Genomic DNA, 16813 nt, shown 5'->3' with positions numbered 1-16813 from the left:
GAGGAAATATTTTAATACTGCTATTTGCCCATTCTCTATAATAGAAGTGTCAGAGATGAAAGAAAATTAGTAAAATGTATATGAAAATCTTCCTTCTGTCAAGAGTCTGGGGCACACCACGGGACCCAGAGTCTAGTCCCCGACCACCCGCGGTGCCTCAAAATCGCGCGAGACCCAGACCCAGCCAGCCCCACCCTTGTCAAGCCCTGCTGGGTAGGGGGTGCAGCCTCAGGTCCCCCATCAAGCCCCGCCAGACAGGGGGTGCAGCCTCAGGTCTCCTGTCAAGCTCCACTGGGTGGGGGACGTGGCCTGAGATCCCCCATCGAGCCCCGTTGGGCAGAGGGGGCGCAGTCTGAGATCCCCCATCAAGCCCCGCCCGGGTGGGGGGTGCAGCCTCCGGTCTCCCGTTAAGCCCTGTTAGGTGGGGGGCGCAGCCTTAGGTCCCCTGGCCAGGCACCAGGCAGGGAGGCGCAACCTCAGGTCTCCCGGCGCCGCGGTGGGGGGGCACAGCCTGAGGTCCCCTGGCCCTGGGGGAAAGGGGAGCAGCCTGAGGTCCCCTGACCCAGCACTGGGGCAGGAGGTGCACCTTGAGGGTCCCCTGTCAAGTCCCACCGGGTGGGGGAGGCGCAGCCTCAGGTCCCCTGCCCCAGCCCAGCACCATGCAGCCTCAGACCCCTGCTGATTGCTCGTTAAGGCACGTTATGGGAACTCAGCCTCCGCTGTGGGTGCAGCCATCTTGTGTTATGGAAACCCCGCCTCCACTGTGGGTGCAGCCATCTTGTGTTATGGAAACCCTGCCTCCACTGTGGGCGCCACCATCTTTTGTGACAGTGTGATGGTCAATTTGCATATTCCCTCTTTATTATATAGGATGGTATTTTCATTTAGGCAACAGCAGGATCTGCCTACTTGTCACCTTATTCATATGAGTTCGTCATAGTGCTTGGTGCATGGCAAATTCAAATGTTTGCTTTTTGTAATGTTCTGAGATTTTTAAAAATATTTTTGATCTGCAGTTGGTTGAATCTGCACATGCAAAACCCACGGATGTGGAGGGCTGATATTCTACCAAATGGATAATGAAATGCATGCTTGTGTTCAGGAATTTAGTCATTAATTTGTTGATTTATTTTATGAACATGTTGAGTATTCAGATTCTATTTCATTACTAATTAATATGATTGCACCAGCCAGTACAGCCTACTCTCACTTCAGACCTGGATTTTTCCTATTGTAATGATCTCCTTTGAAACCTTATTATTAAAAAATCTTATTATTTCTTGTAAGGAAAAAGATTGACTTACATGTGGTAACATTCTTGATTTTTTTTTTTAATGCAAATTTATCCATTCATCTATCCATCCATTTCTCTTTATGCATTTTTCCTACACAGGGTTTGGCTCATTTGTGGAGAAAACTGTGATGCCTTACATTAGTACAACACCAGCTAAGCTCAAGAACCCTTGCACAAGTGAACAGAACTGCACCAGCCCATTTAGCTACAAAAATGTGCTCAGTCTTACTGATAAAGGGGGAGTATTTAATGATCTTGTTGGTAAACAGCGCATATCTGGAAATTTGGATTCTCCGGAAGGTGGTTTTGATGCAATCATGCAAGTTGCAGTTTGTGGGGTCAGTGCATTCATTTTCTACAAAGGAATATTGTGTGAATTTTAGTGTGATTTTACTATCAGTTAATGGGAAAAATTATCTTTATTACCATATCATACTCAGTTATTCCAGAGAAGTACAGAATTTAGTCCCTTAAATTTCCTCCAACCGTAAGTGCTTTATAAAAGCATATGTAATCATGTCTCTATTTGAACTAGTCACTTAGTTCATTTATACAGGGCTTGAAAAATCCAGAATGCTTACCATTTGAAACAGTTGGGCACTTCAGCTGGTGGTCTAGGTTTTTAGAAGAGACCTAGGTATCTTGACTTTCTGGCTTTGTGCCAGAAATGGAATTGAGGTCATCTGAGGTATCACAGTAGCATTAAAAGTGCTCAAATGGACCACTGTCTCGGGTGTCATTTTCCTTTGATCAACGTTCTTCTGCTTATCATCTTTAAAATATACCTTTCCCTAGCCCTGGCTGGTGTGGCTCAGTTTGTTAGAGTGTTTTCCCATGCACCAAAGGGTCGCAGTTCAATTCTCTGTTAGGGTACATACCCAGCTTGCAGGTTCGATCTTCAGTCGGAGCATGTATGGTAGGTAACCAATTGATGTTTCTCTCTCACACTTACCTTTCTCCTAATTTGTAAGCTGAGAACATAATATTTTGAGAAGACATAATATTTGTAATTTTTAAAAATATATACTTTTTATTGATTTCTGAGAGGAAGGGAAAGGGAGAGAGAGATAGAAACATCAATGATGAGAGAGAATCATTGATCGGCTGCCTCCTGCATGCCCGCTATTGGGGATCGAGACTGAAACCTGGGCATGTGCCCCTGACCAGAGTCAAACCCAGGACCCTTCAGTCAGCAGGCCAATGCTCTATTCACTGAGGCAAACTGGCTAGGGCTGTAATTTTAATTATAAGATTTTCAGTAGTAGCGTTATACTAGTGATTAGAATTTTATGATCCATTTACTAGCTGAAGATTTTGGGATGACTTTATAGTGAGGTACTTGAAGCTGAAATTAGAAAACATTGTGAGGTAGATAATGTACAGCATAATAGTTAGACTATAGTCATGTACTTTACAGAGTGATCCCTGATATTTCAAGGATCCATACATAGTTGTTACAGTATTATTGACTATATTCCCTATGCTTAATTTATATCTCTGTGACTATTCTGTAACTACCAATTTGTACTTCTTAATCCCCTTACCTTTTCCACCCAATCCCCCAACTTTCTTCCCTTCTGTCATCCATCAGTATGTTCTCTGTATCTATGAGTCTGTTTCTATTTTGTTTATTTGTATATTTTGTTCTTTAGATTCCACATGTTAGTGAAATCATTGGTATTTGTCTTTCTCTATCTGACTTATTTCATTTAATATAATATCCTCTAGGTCCATTCATGAGATTTCATTCTTTTTTATTTCCCAGTAGTATTCCATTGTGTGTGCACCACAGCTTTTTTATCCACTTGTCTATTGATAGGCACTTGGGTAATGTTTGTCTTAAGTACCTACTATTGTATCATTCCTCCCCTTTTTTTTCTTGTAGTACTCCTATTCCCTAGAAGTCCCTCCTTGATTCCAGATGTTTCTTAATGGTTACTTTTCAAACAATTTTTGCTAGGGTGCTAATGATATCTAAGATAATAATATAACACCATGGTATAGTGATTAAGAGAACAGTCTTTGGACTATTAGAACATGACTTCAAATTTTTCCGTCACTACTGATCTCAGGGAATTTACTTAGCTATTCTAGAGAGTTGTTTCCTTTTCTTTAAGAAGGGATAATAATAGATATACCTCGTTAGGCATATTATGAAATTTAAATATAGTAATCCATCTAAAGTGCCACTAAGCACTCAGCAGATAATTAACTAATATATTATTGTTACTTTTGACATCTCTCTGGGTAGTTGCAATTTAAAGGTAACCTGCTTTTAAAGGGAAAGAAAAAGTAATTTAGGTAGTGCCTAGCCTGACAACTCTTTTTTTTCCAGCCATTCATTTGTGATCCTGTTAGCAGCTCACTGGTGAGAGAGAGCATTCTCTGGGCTACCTCTGACTTTGCATCAGCTTGTGGGATTAAAGCAAGCCATAATATTTATGGCCACTACTATCTTTCTGATTGTTACGCTGAGAGTAACTGTTCACTCACTCTAGATGCAAAAGAGACATATGTTCCACTGAGTTGCCAGCATTAATAAACTTAATTTCTGCCTTCAAGGAATTTACAGTCTTATGAGGACATAAACAGATGTATTCAGTAAATTTAGATAAACATAATTACAAAATTACTGAGAGAGAAAAAGATTTTACGACTACATTAAATTCTTTGTGGAAAATAAAATAAACGAATAAGTAAACAGTACTGATGTGTTAGAATGATGGAATTAAGCAGGGCAAGTCTTTGGAGATTTTTTTTTTCTGTGCTTAAAAAAGGAAGGCCTAATATGGAGGGCCCTAAAGGAGGTATATGCTGTAGAAGATAGAGCAAGGATAGAGGATGGAAGGGAACAAGACAGCATCAGAAAGGTAAAGATATGGGCTGAGCCTGTCGGGCAGGGCTCAGTAAGCATCGACCTACGAACCAGGAGGTCAGAACCAGGAGGTCACGGTTCATTTCCCAGTCAGGTTACATGCCCAGCTTGTGGGCTCCATTCCCAGTGGGGGCAGGCGGGGGATGCAGGAGGCAGCCAATCAATGATTCTCTCTCATCATTGATGTTTCTATTTCTCTCCGCCTTTCCCTTCCTCTCTGAAATCAATAAAATATATAGTTTTTAAGAAAGCACGGGCTGAGACATTTTTATTTACCTAGCAAATACATGATGTGAAGCATGTACTGTGTGCTAACTACTGTGCTAGCTGCTACGGATAGGAAGATAAACAAAACCAGATGTGGTCCCTGTCACACACAGAGTTAGTTTGCTTACCTCCTAGTGGGAGTAAGGATTTTAAAAGATACAGTTTTTAAAACAGCTGAGATAAATGGGCAACCAGGCAAAATATAGTTTTACAGTGGTTAGAGGAGCTTTATTCAATGGGTTCTATGTATTTATCACAAGAATAGTTTTACCATTGTGCAAAGAGAGGGTGAAGAAGATACAGAATAAGGTAGCATACAATGGTAGCATATATGAATTATTGTGAGTAGTATTTTAGAATTTTAATCCTTTTCTTTTTAAGTCATTGATTGGCTGGAGGAATGTTACACGGCTGCTGGTATTTTCTACGGATGCTGGGTTTCACTTTGCTGGAGATGGGAAACTTGGTGGCATTGTTTTACCAAATGATGGACAGTGTCACCTGGAAAATGATATGTACACAATGAGCCATTATTATGTAAGTGCTTAATTCCTTATACATTGAGCGGAATCATGTTGATTTTAGTGTTTAACACTAAGAGAAGTGTGGGTGACAGGCTTGTGGGTTTTTCAGGGTGTTAACATAAGAAACATTCAAACCTGTGAAGTTTGTGAGTTTATTTGGGCCAAACTGTCAACAGTTGGTAGGAAGCAAAGTCTCAACAGATTGAGAGAATGCTCTGGAGAATGGCAGTTTTGTACCTTATTTTATGCATTACACTGAAAAAAGGAGACTTAAGTAGGTTACATGAAGTCCATTGGTGATAGATTAGGGAAGTAGGAGAAAGCAAAGCAGGCAGCCTCTGGGATTGGATAAAAAGTAAAATGATAGACACACACTTCTTTTACTTAGGTGGATATAGGATAGTTAATAGTCAACAATTAACTCAATAACAGGGGATTTGTGGTCTTCACAGAACAATACCTGTGCTTTGAGGGGTCCAGAAAAAGGAAAATTACTTAGACATTCCAAAGATATGATATCATAGATGCAAAAAGAAAGTAGGCTTAGTTAAGGTAAAGATTGACTTTTGTGAGGGAAGATACCGCTTAGGACATGACTACCCTCCATAAACTGCTTTTAGTTAAAAAGCTTTAATTTCAGACAATCCTATGTAGTTAACTTTAGGTCTCCGAGTTTGTAAGGCTGCCATGTAGGCCTCTCCTGAGCTTGTCAGGTTTACTATGTGGCCTCTTTTTGTCCATAAGAGTTTGGGTTTTGTTATTTTGGCAAGTATGGGTCCTGACCTAATATTCAGGAAAGCTAGTATTGCTGTTTCTATAGATGTGGCTTTGTGCTTGCTTCCTTGCACTTAGACAGGGCCTCAGTAGGGTGAAAGGAGCTACTTAGACACATTTTCTCCATGCCTGGACAATGGCTGCTTCTCCTTTCACTTGTATGCATCGTTTGTTAGCAAATGTGATATTATTTATAAACAAATAATATAGTCTTAACATTCCTTATCTTATTTACATGTGAGTTTTACAAATAGGCACCTTGCTTCTATTAAAAATAAAGATTGGCCAATTATTTAGTCTGGAAAAAATTTAAACCTTGGTGAATCTTGGTCTTTTTCTTAAGTGACAGATAATGCAATCTTTAATTACTGGCAATTCTTTAATTTATTTGTTCTGACATTTAATATACATAGAAAATATTGTTTTATAAAACCTTTTTTATTATGGAAATTTTGATACATAAAGAGAGAAGAGTAGAAACACATAACATCATCCACTTCAGCACACTGCTTGTGTTATTTCAAGCAGTCTTCTGTGAGTGATCCAATTATATATGCAATTTGATTTTCAAAAATGACTTAAAAATGTATTGATTGGATGTAATTACATACTAAATTTTATTACTTAATTTCTTAGGATTATCCTTCTATTGCTCACCTTGTCCAGAAATTAAGTGAAAATAACATTCAGACGATTTTTGCAGTTACTGAAGAATTTCAGCCCGTTTACAAGGTAAATATATATGTGAGATAAAAAGAACATCAAACTTCTAGACCACGTTATTTAGGTACTGGCATTTAAAAATAAGTATTCAGTAGTTACTTGTTGAATGGATATATTGCATTTTATGTGTTTATCTTTTAATTGCAGGAACTGAAAAACTTGATCCCTAAGTCAGCAGTAGGAACATTATCTGCAAATTCCAGCAATGTAATTCAGTTGATCATTGATGCATACAATGTGAGTACATTTTAAATAAGATCTATTTGGACAGTACCCTGTTGAGAGGACTGTGCTCAAAGAAATAAAACTCCCTTCATACACAGTATAACAAAACACAGAGGACAACATAAAGTTTAAATTCTATATATCTGGAGGAAAATCTCACATTCTCTTAAAAAAGTATAATTTAAATATATGTATGACAACTATTTTAAAAGGATTTATAAGATCCCCCCCCCCCACACACACACACACACACGGAAGGAAGGAAGGAAGTTGAATTGAAATTGAAGAGGAATTATTTGCTCTGTCTAGAGCTTAATCAGAGTACCTTTAGTGATATTCATTAAGTATTGGTTACAAATGCCTTCAGATTACTTAAAATGATTAATATAAACCAGTACTTAATGACCATTTAAGTAATCTGAAGGCATTTGTAACATTACGGTAACCGTTGTGTGCTGCATACATTATCTCTACTCTTCTTCCCTTGACAGGTTGAATTTTAGATATTTTTAAAATATATTTTTTTAGTTCATGTCAGGGGTTCCCAAAATGTTTTAGGAAGACCCTACTCAAAAAGAGAGGTTTTTACAAAGTTTTTCAAGATTCTAGTTGTTTCATATCTTGCCTATAGTTCTCCATCTTAACAGCATAAATTCCCACCCATGTAGGCGTGTGTGCAAGCTATAGCCTTTTGCATTTGTCCGGAGCAGTCTCATATTCTAACAAATCACTGGTTTGACTCCTTCTTACTTGGAGCTATTGGTGTGTGTTTGTTTGTTTGTTTGTTGTTGTTTTGTGTGTTTTTTTGTTTTGGCCAGGGGTACCATAATTTCTAAGGAAATTTGTTCTCAGACTGTGTAGTAGATTGTTTACCTTAGTCCCGTGTTAGATAGATGAAGTCATAGGGCCATATTGGCAACGGGGTAAGAAAATTAGGAGGAGTCCTCATAATTAATATCAGGTTTCTATGCTATATGATCATTAACATTTGACTTAGTAATTAAAGCACAAATACTCTTACTTTTCAATCATGTACATTATTTTGAAGAATTGGTCCTTATTAATTAGAGCCTTCTAAGCACCCAGGATTTGGCTTTAAACATTTTATTTAAATTACTAGAAGCCCGGTGCATGGATTCGTGCACCAGTGGGGTCCCTCGGCCTGGCCTGTGGGATTGGGCCGAAACCAGCTCTCCAACATCCCCTGAGTGGTCCCGGATTGCGAGAGGGCACAGGCCAAGCTGAGGGACCCCACCAGTGCACATTCAGGGCTGGAGAGGGATGCAGGAGGTTGACCAGCCCAGGAGGGACTGTGGGAGGGCTCCAGGGCATATCTGGCCCATCTTGCTCAGTCCCTATCAGCCAGACCCCAGCATCAAGTTAACCTATTGGTTGGAATGTCTGCCCCCTGGTGGTCAGTGCATGTCATAGCGAGCAGTTGAGCGGCCTTAGCATATCATTAGCATATTATGGTTTGGTTGAATGGATGACCAGACACTTAGCATATTAGGCTTTTATTATATAGGATACTGTTTTCTTAATGGGCCCATTGGTTTTATGCATTCAACTTATAGTAGCATTTTGTTTGCCTTTCCTATGTGTAATTAGTCTTTGTTTTAGTCCCTTTCCTCAGAAGTAATTTTGGAAAACAGCAAATTGCCAGAAGGAGTAACAATAAATTATAAATCTTACTGCAAAAATGGGGTGAATGGAACAGGGGAAAATGGAAGAAAATGCTCCAATATTTCCATTGGAGATGAGGTAGGTTGTATAAACATTTTCTGAAGAAAAGAAAAATATTGCTGTTTTATATAAGCAATCTAGTTTGTAATTTGAGAATAAAAGAAATGAGCTTTTTAAAATATTTTTTAGTATATTTAAATTGCTTAGTTGTTAACTTAAAACTTAATTTTGTTTTTTTCCCTTTAAGGTTCAATTTGAAATTAGCATAACTTCAAATAAATGTCCAAATAAGAATTCTGAAACCATTAAAATTAAACCTCTGGGCTTCACTGAAGAAGTAGAGATTATTCTTCAGTTCATCTGTGAGTGTGACTGCCAAAGTGAAGGCATCCCTAGCAGTCCAAAGTGTCACGAAGGGAATGGAACGTTTGAGTGTGGAGCTTGCAGGTAAGCTGGACGTGGTTCGAGAAGGACACAGAGAAGTATTGATTGTGTTGGAAACATATAGGCAGGCTATGTTTTGGGACATCCAGAAAAAATCTCTCTATATGGAACAAATAAATGTTTTGTTCCAATCACTGTTGCTTACCACAAGATTAGTTTTATGATCTTGTGTGTACTATTTATAGGAAGTTCTTCCTTGTCTTTCTTAAGACTGCTCTTTAAAATAAAAGCTTTTATAGCCATCCAAGATGTATTTATAACAAACTTTTAAGGTAGCATTTGGATTTTTCTCTCATAATAGCAATCTGAGTTTTCTAGAACAAAATAAGCTTATATAAATATTTTTATAAAGATGCTTTGGAAAAATATACCAAATTTATAATGGTGATTTTATCTGGGAAATGGAATTAGGAAGCAGTAAAGGATGTTCACATTGTACTGCATATACGTCTGCGTTGTTGGAATAATTTTTAAAAAATGAATACATTTTAGCCCTAGTTGGTTTGGCTCAGTGGATAGAGTATCAGCCTATGGACTGAAGGGTCCCGGGTTTGATTCTTATCAAGGGCATGTACTACACCTGAGTTGCAGGCTCGATCCCCAGCTCTGGTCAGGGCACATGCAGGAGGCAACCAATCAATGTGTCTGTCTCACATCTATATTTCTCTCTCTCTGTCTCTCCCCCTCCCTTCCACTCTCTCTAAAAATCAGTGGAAAATATCCTTGGGTGAGGATTAACAACAACAACAAAATAAGTAAATGAAAGGATACATTTTGCAAAATTAAAAAGAAAATAGTATTTCAGAATTTAGAATCAAATTAACTTTAATCATATTATTTTAAAATTTATTTTTACACTCAGGTTACTTTTTAATTAAAATTAAAAAGTCATAGGAGGAAGGGACAGTATTTTGATTAAATGTCAGCCCCAAATGGGCTCATAGGGTTTTAATCACAAGAAAAAATAAATTTATTTCATTATCAGTTATTAACTATCAATTTTAAATAGCAATTAAAATGTTACATTTTTATTTTTCATGTGCGTATCATGAGACATGTAGACCCATTTTTAGTAAAATATTTAACTAAAAAAATTATCTTGAAAATGTTTTGCCTTCCTTCCCTTTATATTTACCAGATACAGAATTAGTGTAGTCAGTGTCTAGCATTGTGTTTTAAAAATATACAGTGTGTCTGAAAAGTCTGGACCCATTAGATATATTTATTTTTAAACAGTATGTTCAAGTGATAAGCTCAGTGTTTTTCTTCAACTTCCATGCACTTTTATAGTGTGTTTATTGTACTTTTTTAGATTAACAATTGCACTGTGGCTTTAAATTTAGAGTTACTTCACCTATAATAGCAAATGTAATAGGGTATCATTTGAAAACATACCCTTTAAAAATAAATTTATCCTGTTCCTATATGTTTTATTCACCTGTTAATTGCTAGATTATATTTTCATTTTAGTTAAAATGGTTACTCTCCTGAAGAAAGGTTTTTTCCTAGACCCTGTATCTGAACTTGAATGGCTGGTATGTGTGCATATGTGCACTTTTGGGTACACAAACACTCCCATGTAATATAATTGTAGCTTAAAGATATTGTTCACAGTATTATTTCCTCTCCCATTGTTTCTCACAGCTTAACTTGTTTTGTTATTTCTTTTATGTAATTGAAATTGTGGACTCTTTCTTTAGGTGCAATGAGGGACGTGTTGGCAGACATTGTGAATGTAGCACCGATGAAGTTAACAGTGAAGATATGGATGCCTATTGCAGGAAAGAAAACAGTTCAGAAATCTGTAGTAACAATGGAGAGTGTGTCTGTGGACAGTGTGTTTGTAGGAAGAGGGATAATACAAATGAAATTTATTCTGGCAAATTCTGCGAGTGTGATAATTTCAACTGTGATAGATCCAATGGCTTAATTTGTGGAGGTGAGAAAAGGGGTCAGAAAAATGGTTATAAAATGGGATCCCCATCTAATACAATAAAAATGTTCAAGTATGCTTGGTGAATAAATAAAAAAGGACAGCATTAAGAATCAGTTCATCCTTTACATATACTTTTTTTCGCATTATTGCTTATTTTTACTTTTAAATCAATGCTCTTATTTTTATATTTTACCATTGTTAAGAGAAATGATATTTTTAATTTCAGGAAATGGTGTTTGCAAGTGTCGTGTGTGTGAATGTAATCCCAACTACACAGGCAGTGCATGTGACTGCTCTCTGGACACGACTTCATGCATGGCCACAAACGGACAGATCTGCAATGGCCGGGGCGTCTGTGAGTGTGGTGCCTGTAAATGCACGGATCCCAAGTTTCAAGGGCCAACTTGTGAGATGTGTCAGACCTGCCTTGGCGTCTGTGCTGAGCATAAGCAAGTATTCTTAATTACTTGAAATAGTTGATATTTACTGTTTGTTACCCTGTTATCACTAAATCCAGAACAGTACCTATAGTAACTTACACTATAAACAAAGAAACAAAGTATCTGCCACACAGAAGCCAGTCTTTAAATCTTAAATATTCTTTCTCAATAGCTAGTGTTTGTCGCATGATGTTGAAGTGTGTCATCTGAGGGTGGTACTGTTATTTTGATCTGAATTTGCTATAAATCATATCCATGTGGTGACTGTTGATAAATTAGCTTTACCAATTGCTTAATTACCATCTTTTGACTAAGCACAATTGAAGGTTTTGCCCTTGAAGAACTGTTATTGTATTAACAACACAGAGTTTAAGTTCCTTTGGTTTTATGTTATATATTTAATATCTGATAGGGCTAGTTTTATTTTACTATTTTATTTCTTTTTCAGCATTTTAGTTTGAACTGTAATTATAGTTTCACTTGGGAAACTGGTATCTTTATATTTAGTTTCTCATTGAAAAATGTTATATGCCTCTTCATTTATTCAAATCTTTCATAGCTCTTGATTTAATTTGGTCAGATTTTGAATCTAGCTCACAAAATAATCTTTAAGCAAATATTTTAAGTAATAAAGGTTAAATGTAACAATTTATGTTTTAACAGAGAATGTGTTCAGTGCAGAGCCTTCAATAAAGGAGAAAAGAAAGACACATGTGCACAGGAATGTTCCCATTTTAACATTACCAAGGTTGAAAGTCGGGACAAATTACCCCAGCCAGGCCAGGTGGATCCCCTGTCCCACTGTAAGGAGAAGGATGTTGACGATTGCTGGTTCTATTTCACATATTCAGTGAATGGGAACAATGAGGCCATTGTGCACGTTGTAGAAACTCCAGGTAGAAATCTGATCATTTCAAAATGCCTTTCATTTTCTTTTATGTCTTGTTTTTACTATATAGGCTTATTGTAAGTTTCTCTAATATCTAGGAATGGCTTCCACCTTTATTATTTTAGGTTCAAGTTGGGACATTTTTTTTATCTCAAAGTTTAAAACAGTATTTTATTAACTATATAAGAAATGAGGAAAAGAGAAGGCAAGTTTTAAGTTTTATGAGTGAAGAGTTTGAAGATTAAGTGCAATAATCCACATTGGCACAATGCTTGTCACTTAGGGCACTTAGTAGGTACTCAATAAGAGTTATTTCATTATTGATGATATCTAACTTTGAGCTGGAAATAGATTGAGACACTGAAAAAGATAATTTGTTAAAGGATATTATATAGTATGAGTTTGTTCAGCTTCTCAGAAGATAAAATATTTCTTGGTGTTTCTATACACTTAAAAAATATTTGGTTTTTTGTGGGAATGTAAGTTTCCATTTCTCTTGGATAAATATTAGGAATGGACTTGGGGGACATATGTATATGTTTATAAGGAGGAGCCAAACTGTTTTGTTTTTTTTTAAATATATTTTATTGATTTTTTACAGAGAGGAAGGGAGAGAGATAGTTAGAAACATCGATGAGAGAGAAACATCGATCAGCTGCCTCCTGCACATCTCCTACTGGGGATATGCCCGCAACCCAGGTACATGCCCTTGACCGGAATCAAACCTGGGACCTTTCAGTCCGCAGGCCGACGCTCTATCCACTGAGCCAAACCGGTTTCGGCACAAACTGGTTTTAAAAGTCTATACTATCTTGCCCTTTCATATTTGTGTTTTGTAGTAGTGTCTCCCAGTCTTTCCCTCCTTGTCTTCTCATTTTGTTTAACAGGGGTTTTTTGTTTGTTTGTTTTTAAGACCAGAAGCTTTAATTTAAATTGAACTACAATTTACCAAGTTTTTTGTTTTATGTATCTTGCTTTTGTTATTTAATCCTAGAACTCAAGTTGATAAGGACTTTTCTCTTGTGTTTTCTTCTAGCAGTTTTGTAGCTTTGCTTTTCATTTTAGTCTATACCCCTTTTGAGTTAATCTTATTATATGGAGTGAGGTTTTAGTTTTTTGCATATGAATGTCCAGTAGTTCTAGCACCATTTGTAGAAAAGACTGACCTTTCTTAACTTTTGTTAAAAATGAAATAACTTTAGCTGTGTGGGCCTATTTCTGACTATATTCCAGTCTATGCAACTGTCTTTTAGCTAATGTTACACTGTCTCAGTTACTGTCGCTTTATACTACTCTTGAAGTCTGGTATAGTGAGTTGTCCAACTTCGTTCTTTTCCAAAAGTGAATGTAGATTATCCCAAAGAATCTATTAAAAAGGCTCTAGAACTAACAAGTGAGCTGACAAGAGTTTTTGTAATGCTTTCCTAGTTCTCTGCCTTTTTTGTAAATTTTAGAGGTAACTTACTGATCCTCCTATATAATAAAAAGCTAATATGCAAATTGTCCCCTGGATTGGGAGTTCCACTGGGAGTTTGATCAGGGGGCTGGCCAACCGCCTGCAGCCCCTCCCCCTGGCTGGCCCTGCCTCCTACCAGCCCTTCACCCCAATTGGGGGCGGGGCTAGTCAGCCAACCATCTGTGGCCCCTCCCCCCTGCCTGCCTGGCCCGATCTGCCCCAATCAGGGTGGGCTGGCCAGATTCCGCCCATGCACGAATTTGTTCACCGAGCCTCTAGTCCTATATAATAAAAGGCTGATATCCAAATAGACCGAATGGCAGAATGACCAGTCGCTATGATGCGCACTAACCACCAGGGGGCAGATGCTCAATGCAGGAGCTGCCCCCTGGTGGTCAGTGTGCTACCATAGGCGGAGCACCGCTCAACCAGAAGTCGGGCTCATGGCTGACAAGTGCAGCGGGGGTTGTGGGAACCTCTCCTGCCTCTGTGGCAGCGCTAAGCTGTCAGATATTCCCTGAGGACTCCTGGACTGCGAGAGGGTGCAGGCTGGGCTGAGGGACTCTCCACCTCCCCTGAGTGCATGAATTTCTTGCACCGGGCCTCTAGTATCTATATAAGCACTGCCAGGATTTTGATTGGGATTGCATTGATCAAATTAGAGGAAAATTGGTAGTTTAACTATGTTGTGTCTTCCAATCCATGAACATGGAATAATTTCTTTCATCAGTGTTTAGTAATTTTTAGCAAATGCAAATGTTGCACACATTTTGTTGGATTTATGACTTTTAAAGCTATTGTAGAGGATACTATTCTAAAATTCAATTTCTGATATTTAAAAATAAATTTCTATATAACATACAGAAACACATAATGATTTGTTGTTTATTAATCATGTATCCTGAGGCCTTGTCAACTCACTTGTTAGTTCTAGAGTCTTTTTATAGATTCTTTGGGATAATCTGCATTCACTTATCTTTTTATAGGAGACTACTGCCCAGTTCTTTGTAGTTTTGGCTGTATTCTACACACATTAATTCCTGGTGTACTCGGTCTTTTTTTCATACTTTATAGAGTGTCCCACTGGTCCAGACATCATTCCAATTGTAGCTGGTGTGGTTGCTGGAATTGTTCTGATTGGTCTTGCATTGCTGCTAATTTGGAAGCTTTTAATGATAATTCACGACAGAAGGGAATTTGCCAAATTTGAAAAGGAAAAAATGAATGCCAAATGGGACACGGTAAGTTGCAAAACATCTAAAAAGTAAAGTCAGTCATAAAGTAAGTGTAATACTTCTGAAATTTGTTTATTAAAACTAAAACTGATTATTAAAATCCTTACTAAGTGTTTTATTCCTCTGTAAGTTCATTATTCAGAGAACTTACATTTAGTGAAAAAACAAAACATCTTAAATATACTCCATTAAAATAAAATACAATACTGTAAAAGTGTATCTTCTGGTTACTGTGGTCATTATTTTTACTTCCTTAATAATATGGTCTTAAATCTACTATTCTGTCTTTTTATCTCATGTAAATTAGAATCCTATACAATGGAAAGACTTTCTCTCTCTCTTTTTTTATTTTTCAACAAAGAATCTTAAGTAGAAAGCAGCCATACTCAAAAGGCTATATACTGTATGATTCTATTTACATGACATTCTGGAAAAGGCAAAACTATAGGGGCAGAGAGCAGATCTGTGTTTTCCAGGGGTTAGAGTGGGGGTAAGGGTCATGAGGGATCTTCTTGGGATGACCTTAATTGTGGGTATGTTTATGCATTTGAGAATTAATGAATCTGTACTTAAAAAAGAGATAAATTTACCCTCTGCAAATTATAACTGAATAAACCTTGCTTTATAAAAATTTTTGAAAGCTGTTAGTGGCTGAAAGTTTGTGCTAGTGTTGGCTTTGAAATTTGGAGTCGGAGGTTGGGTGGCCAGATGTTGGCACTTGTGTATTTGTCTTTTGATAAAGGAAGGCTATGACATTTTTCAGTATTTTTAAATTATAAATGAATTTTAGTCATTTGCATTATAGTACAATTTGCTGGGGTTTTTAAAAAAATAATTTCAGAAGTATAAAAATAGTAAAGTTAGTAAAATAGTAAAAATTCTCCTTTATAGTGTTTTTTTTCTGAGAAATCATTAGAAACTATTTCTTTTGCTTTAGCAAGAAAATCCGATTTACAAGAGTCCTATTAATAATTTCAAGAATCCAAACTATGGACATAAAGCTGGTCTCTAAGTTGCCGTTCGTATTTTCTTTCATTTTCTGTCTTTGCATGTGAACTTTTATTCTTTTTGATTGCACTGTGTGTCCTTTATCACTATTGCTATTTTTTAAAAGTCTGGCTTTATTTATGTGACTATATTACGGCTTTTTTTGGTGTGTGTATTAATTTAGAGTTAGTTTTAGAAGGGCTTTAAATAATGAGCTAGAAGCAGCAGCTGTGTTGTGAAAAGAGAATGTGCTTTGTGGTCAGACTGACTTAGGGTGAAATCCCAGCTCTTCCACTGAGTAAGTAGAATAGCTGTGAGTCCCTCACTTTCTAGTGCTTTGGTTTTCCTATCTTTAACAAGGAGTCAGTAATAATGTCTATTGTGTAATGTGATTGTTTTTGGCTGATAGGGTATCAGCATGTCAGTTATAATCCTCATTACAGACCAATACTTTGGAAGGGATTATTTATCATATGCATGTTTTAGGGTAAAATAGTGAAAAATGACTGTGATATCTAAATTGGAAAATAGAAAAAAATGAACGTAACCTGGTATATAACATTGTTGGTTCTAGAACTATTTTGAGATTCTTTATTGTAAATTGAAATTCTAATAACCAGAAGACCTTCTTCTATTTATATAGGTCTTATATGTGTATATATTTATTGTTAACTTTTGAATGAGTCTAATATTTAAATCTAACATTGAACTTAAAAAAAAACTAACAAAGACTTTAAAGAGAAAAAGTCCTATTACAGTTTTAACTACAACTTAGTAGAAAATTTTATAGTTACAGTAAGGCTTGCTTATCCTCTAAGCTAGGGCCAGTTATTTTGATGAGTCTATGTTATACCTGGATGACAAATTAATTGTTGTCTCTTATCAGTAGTGGACAGGATTCTTCCTTATGTCTGAATTTTCATGAAATGCTTCTAACATAAAACTCTGTGATAAAAACATTGTGATTAGAGTAGATTCTCCTGACTGGTTATACAGAAATCTTCTTTTCTTTCCCATCTATTTTTATTTCACATGTGAGAAAACCGAGGCACAAGAAGGAT

The 16813-nt window shown here is 36.9% G+C and overlaps 1 protein-coding gene and 1 long non-coding RNA gene across 4 annotated transcripts in view; one reads left to right on the top strand and one right to left on the bottom strand.

Moving 5' to 3' along the window:
- LOC132211217 (uncharacterized) overlaps positions 1-16813 on the bottom strand; it is a 1824365-nt gene that overhangs the window by 1740390 nt on the left and 67162 nt on the right. The gene's annotated exons all lie outside the window — the stretch shown is intronic.
- The window catches only part of ITGB1 (integrin subunit beta 1), a 61010-nt gene that overhangs the window by 39576 nt on the left and 4621 nt on the right, over positions 1-16813 (top strand). For 2 of the 3 annotated variants that reach the window (XM_059712762.1, XM_059712770.1), the window contains exons 6-16: positions 1394-1632; positions 4818-4973; positions 6371-6466; positions 6605-6694; positions 8303-8443; positions 8613-8812; positions 10510-10748; positions 10972-11194; positions 11849-12081; positions 14605-14771; positions 15703-15783. In XM_059712762.1, coding sequence (XP_059568745.1) covers positions 1394-1632; positions 4818-4973; positions 6371-6466; positions 6605-6694; positions 8303-8443; positions 8613-8812; positions 10510-10748; positions 10972-11194; positions 11849-12081; positions 14605-14771; positions 15703-15777 — 1859 coding nt within the window. In that variant the 3' untranslated portion in view covers positions 15778-15783. The remainder of the gene's footprint in view (positions 1-1393; positions 1633-4817; positions 4974-6370; positions 6467-6604; positions 6695-8302; positions 8444-8612; positions 8813-10509; positions 10749-10971; positions 11195-11848; positions 12082-14604; positions 14772-15702; positions 15784-16813) is intronic. The other variant, XM_059712780.1, reaches the window with a different exon arrangement.

This window comes from Myotis daubentonii, chromosome 1 (assembly GCF_963259705.1).
Source record: "Myotis daubentonii chromosome 1, mMyoDau2.1, whole genome shotgun sequence".
NCBI lineage: Eukaryota > Metazoa > Chordata > Mammalia > Chiroptera > Vespertilionidae > Myotis > Myotis daubentonii.
This window is presented reverse-complemented; position numbering and strand designations above follow the sequence as displayed.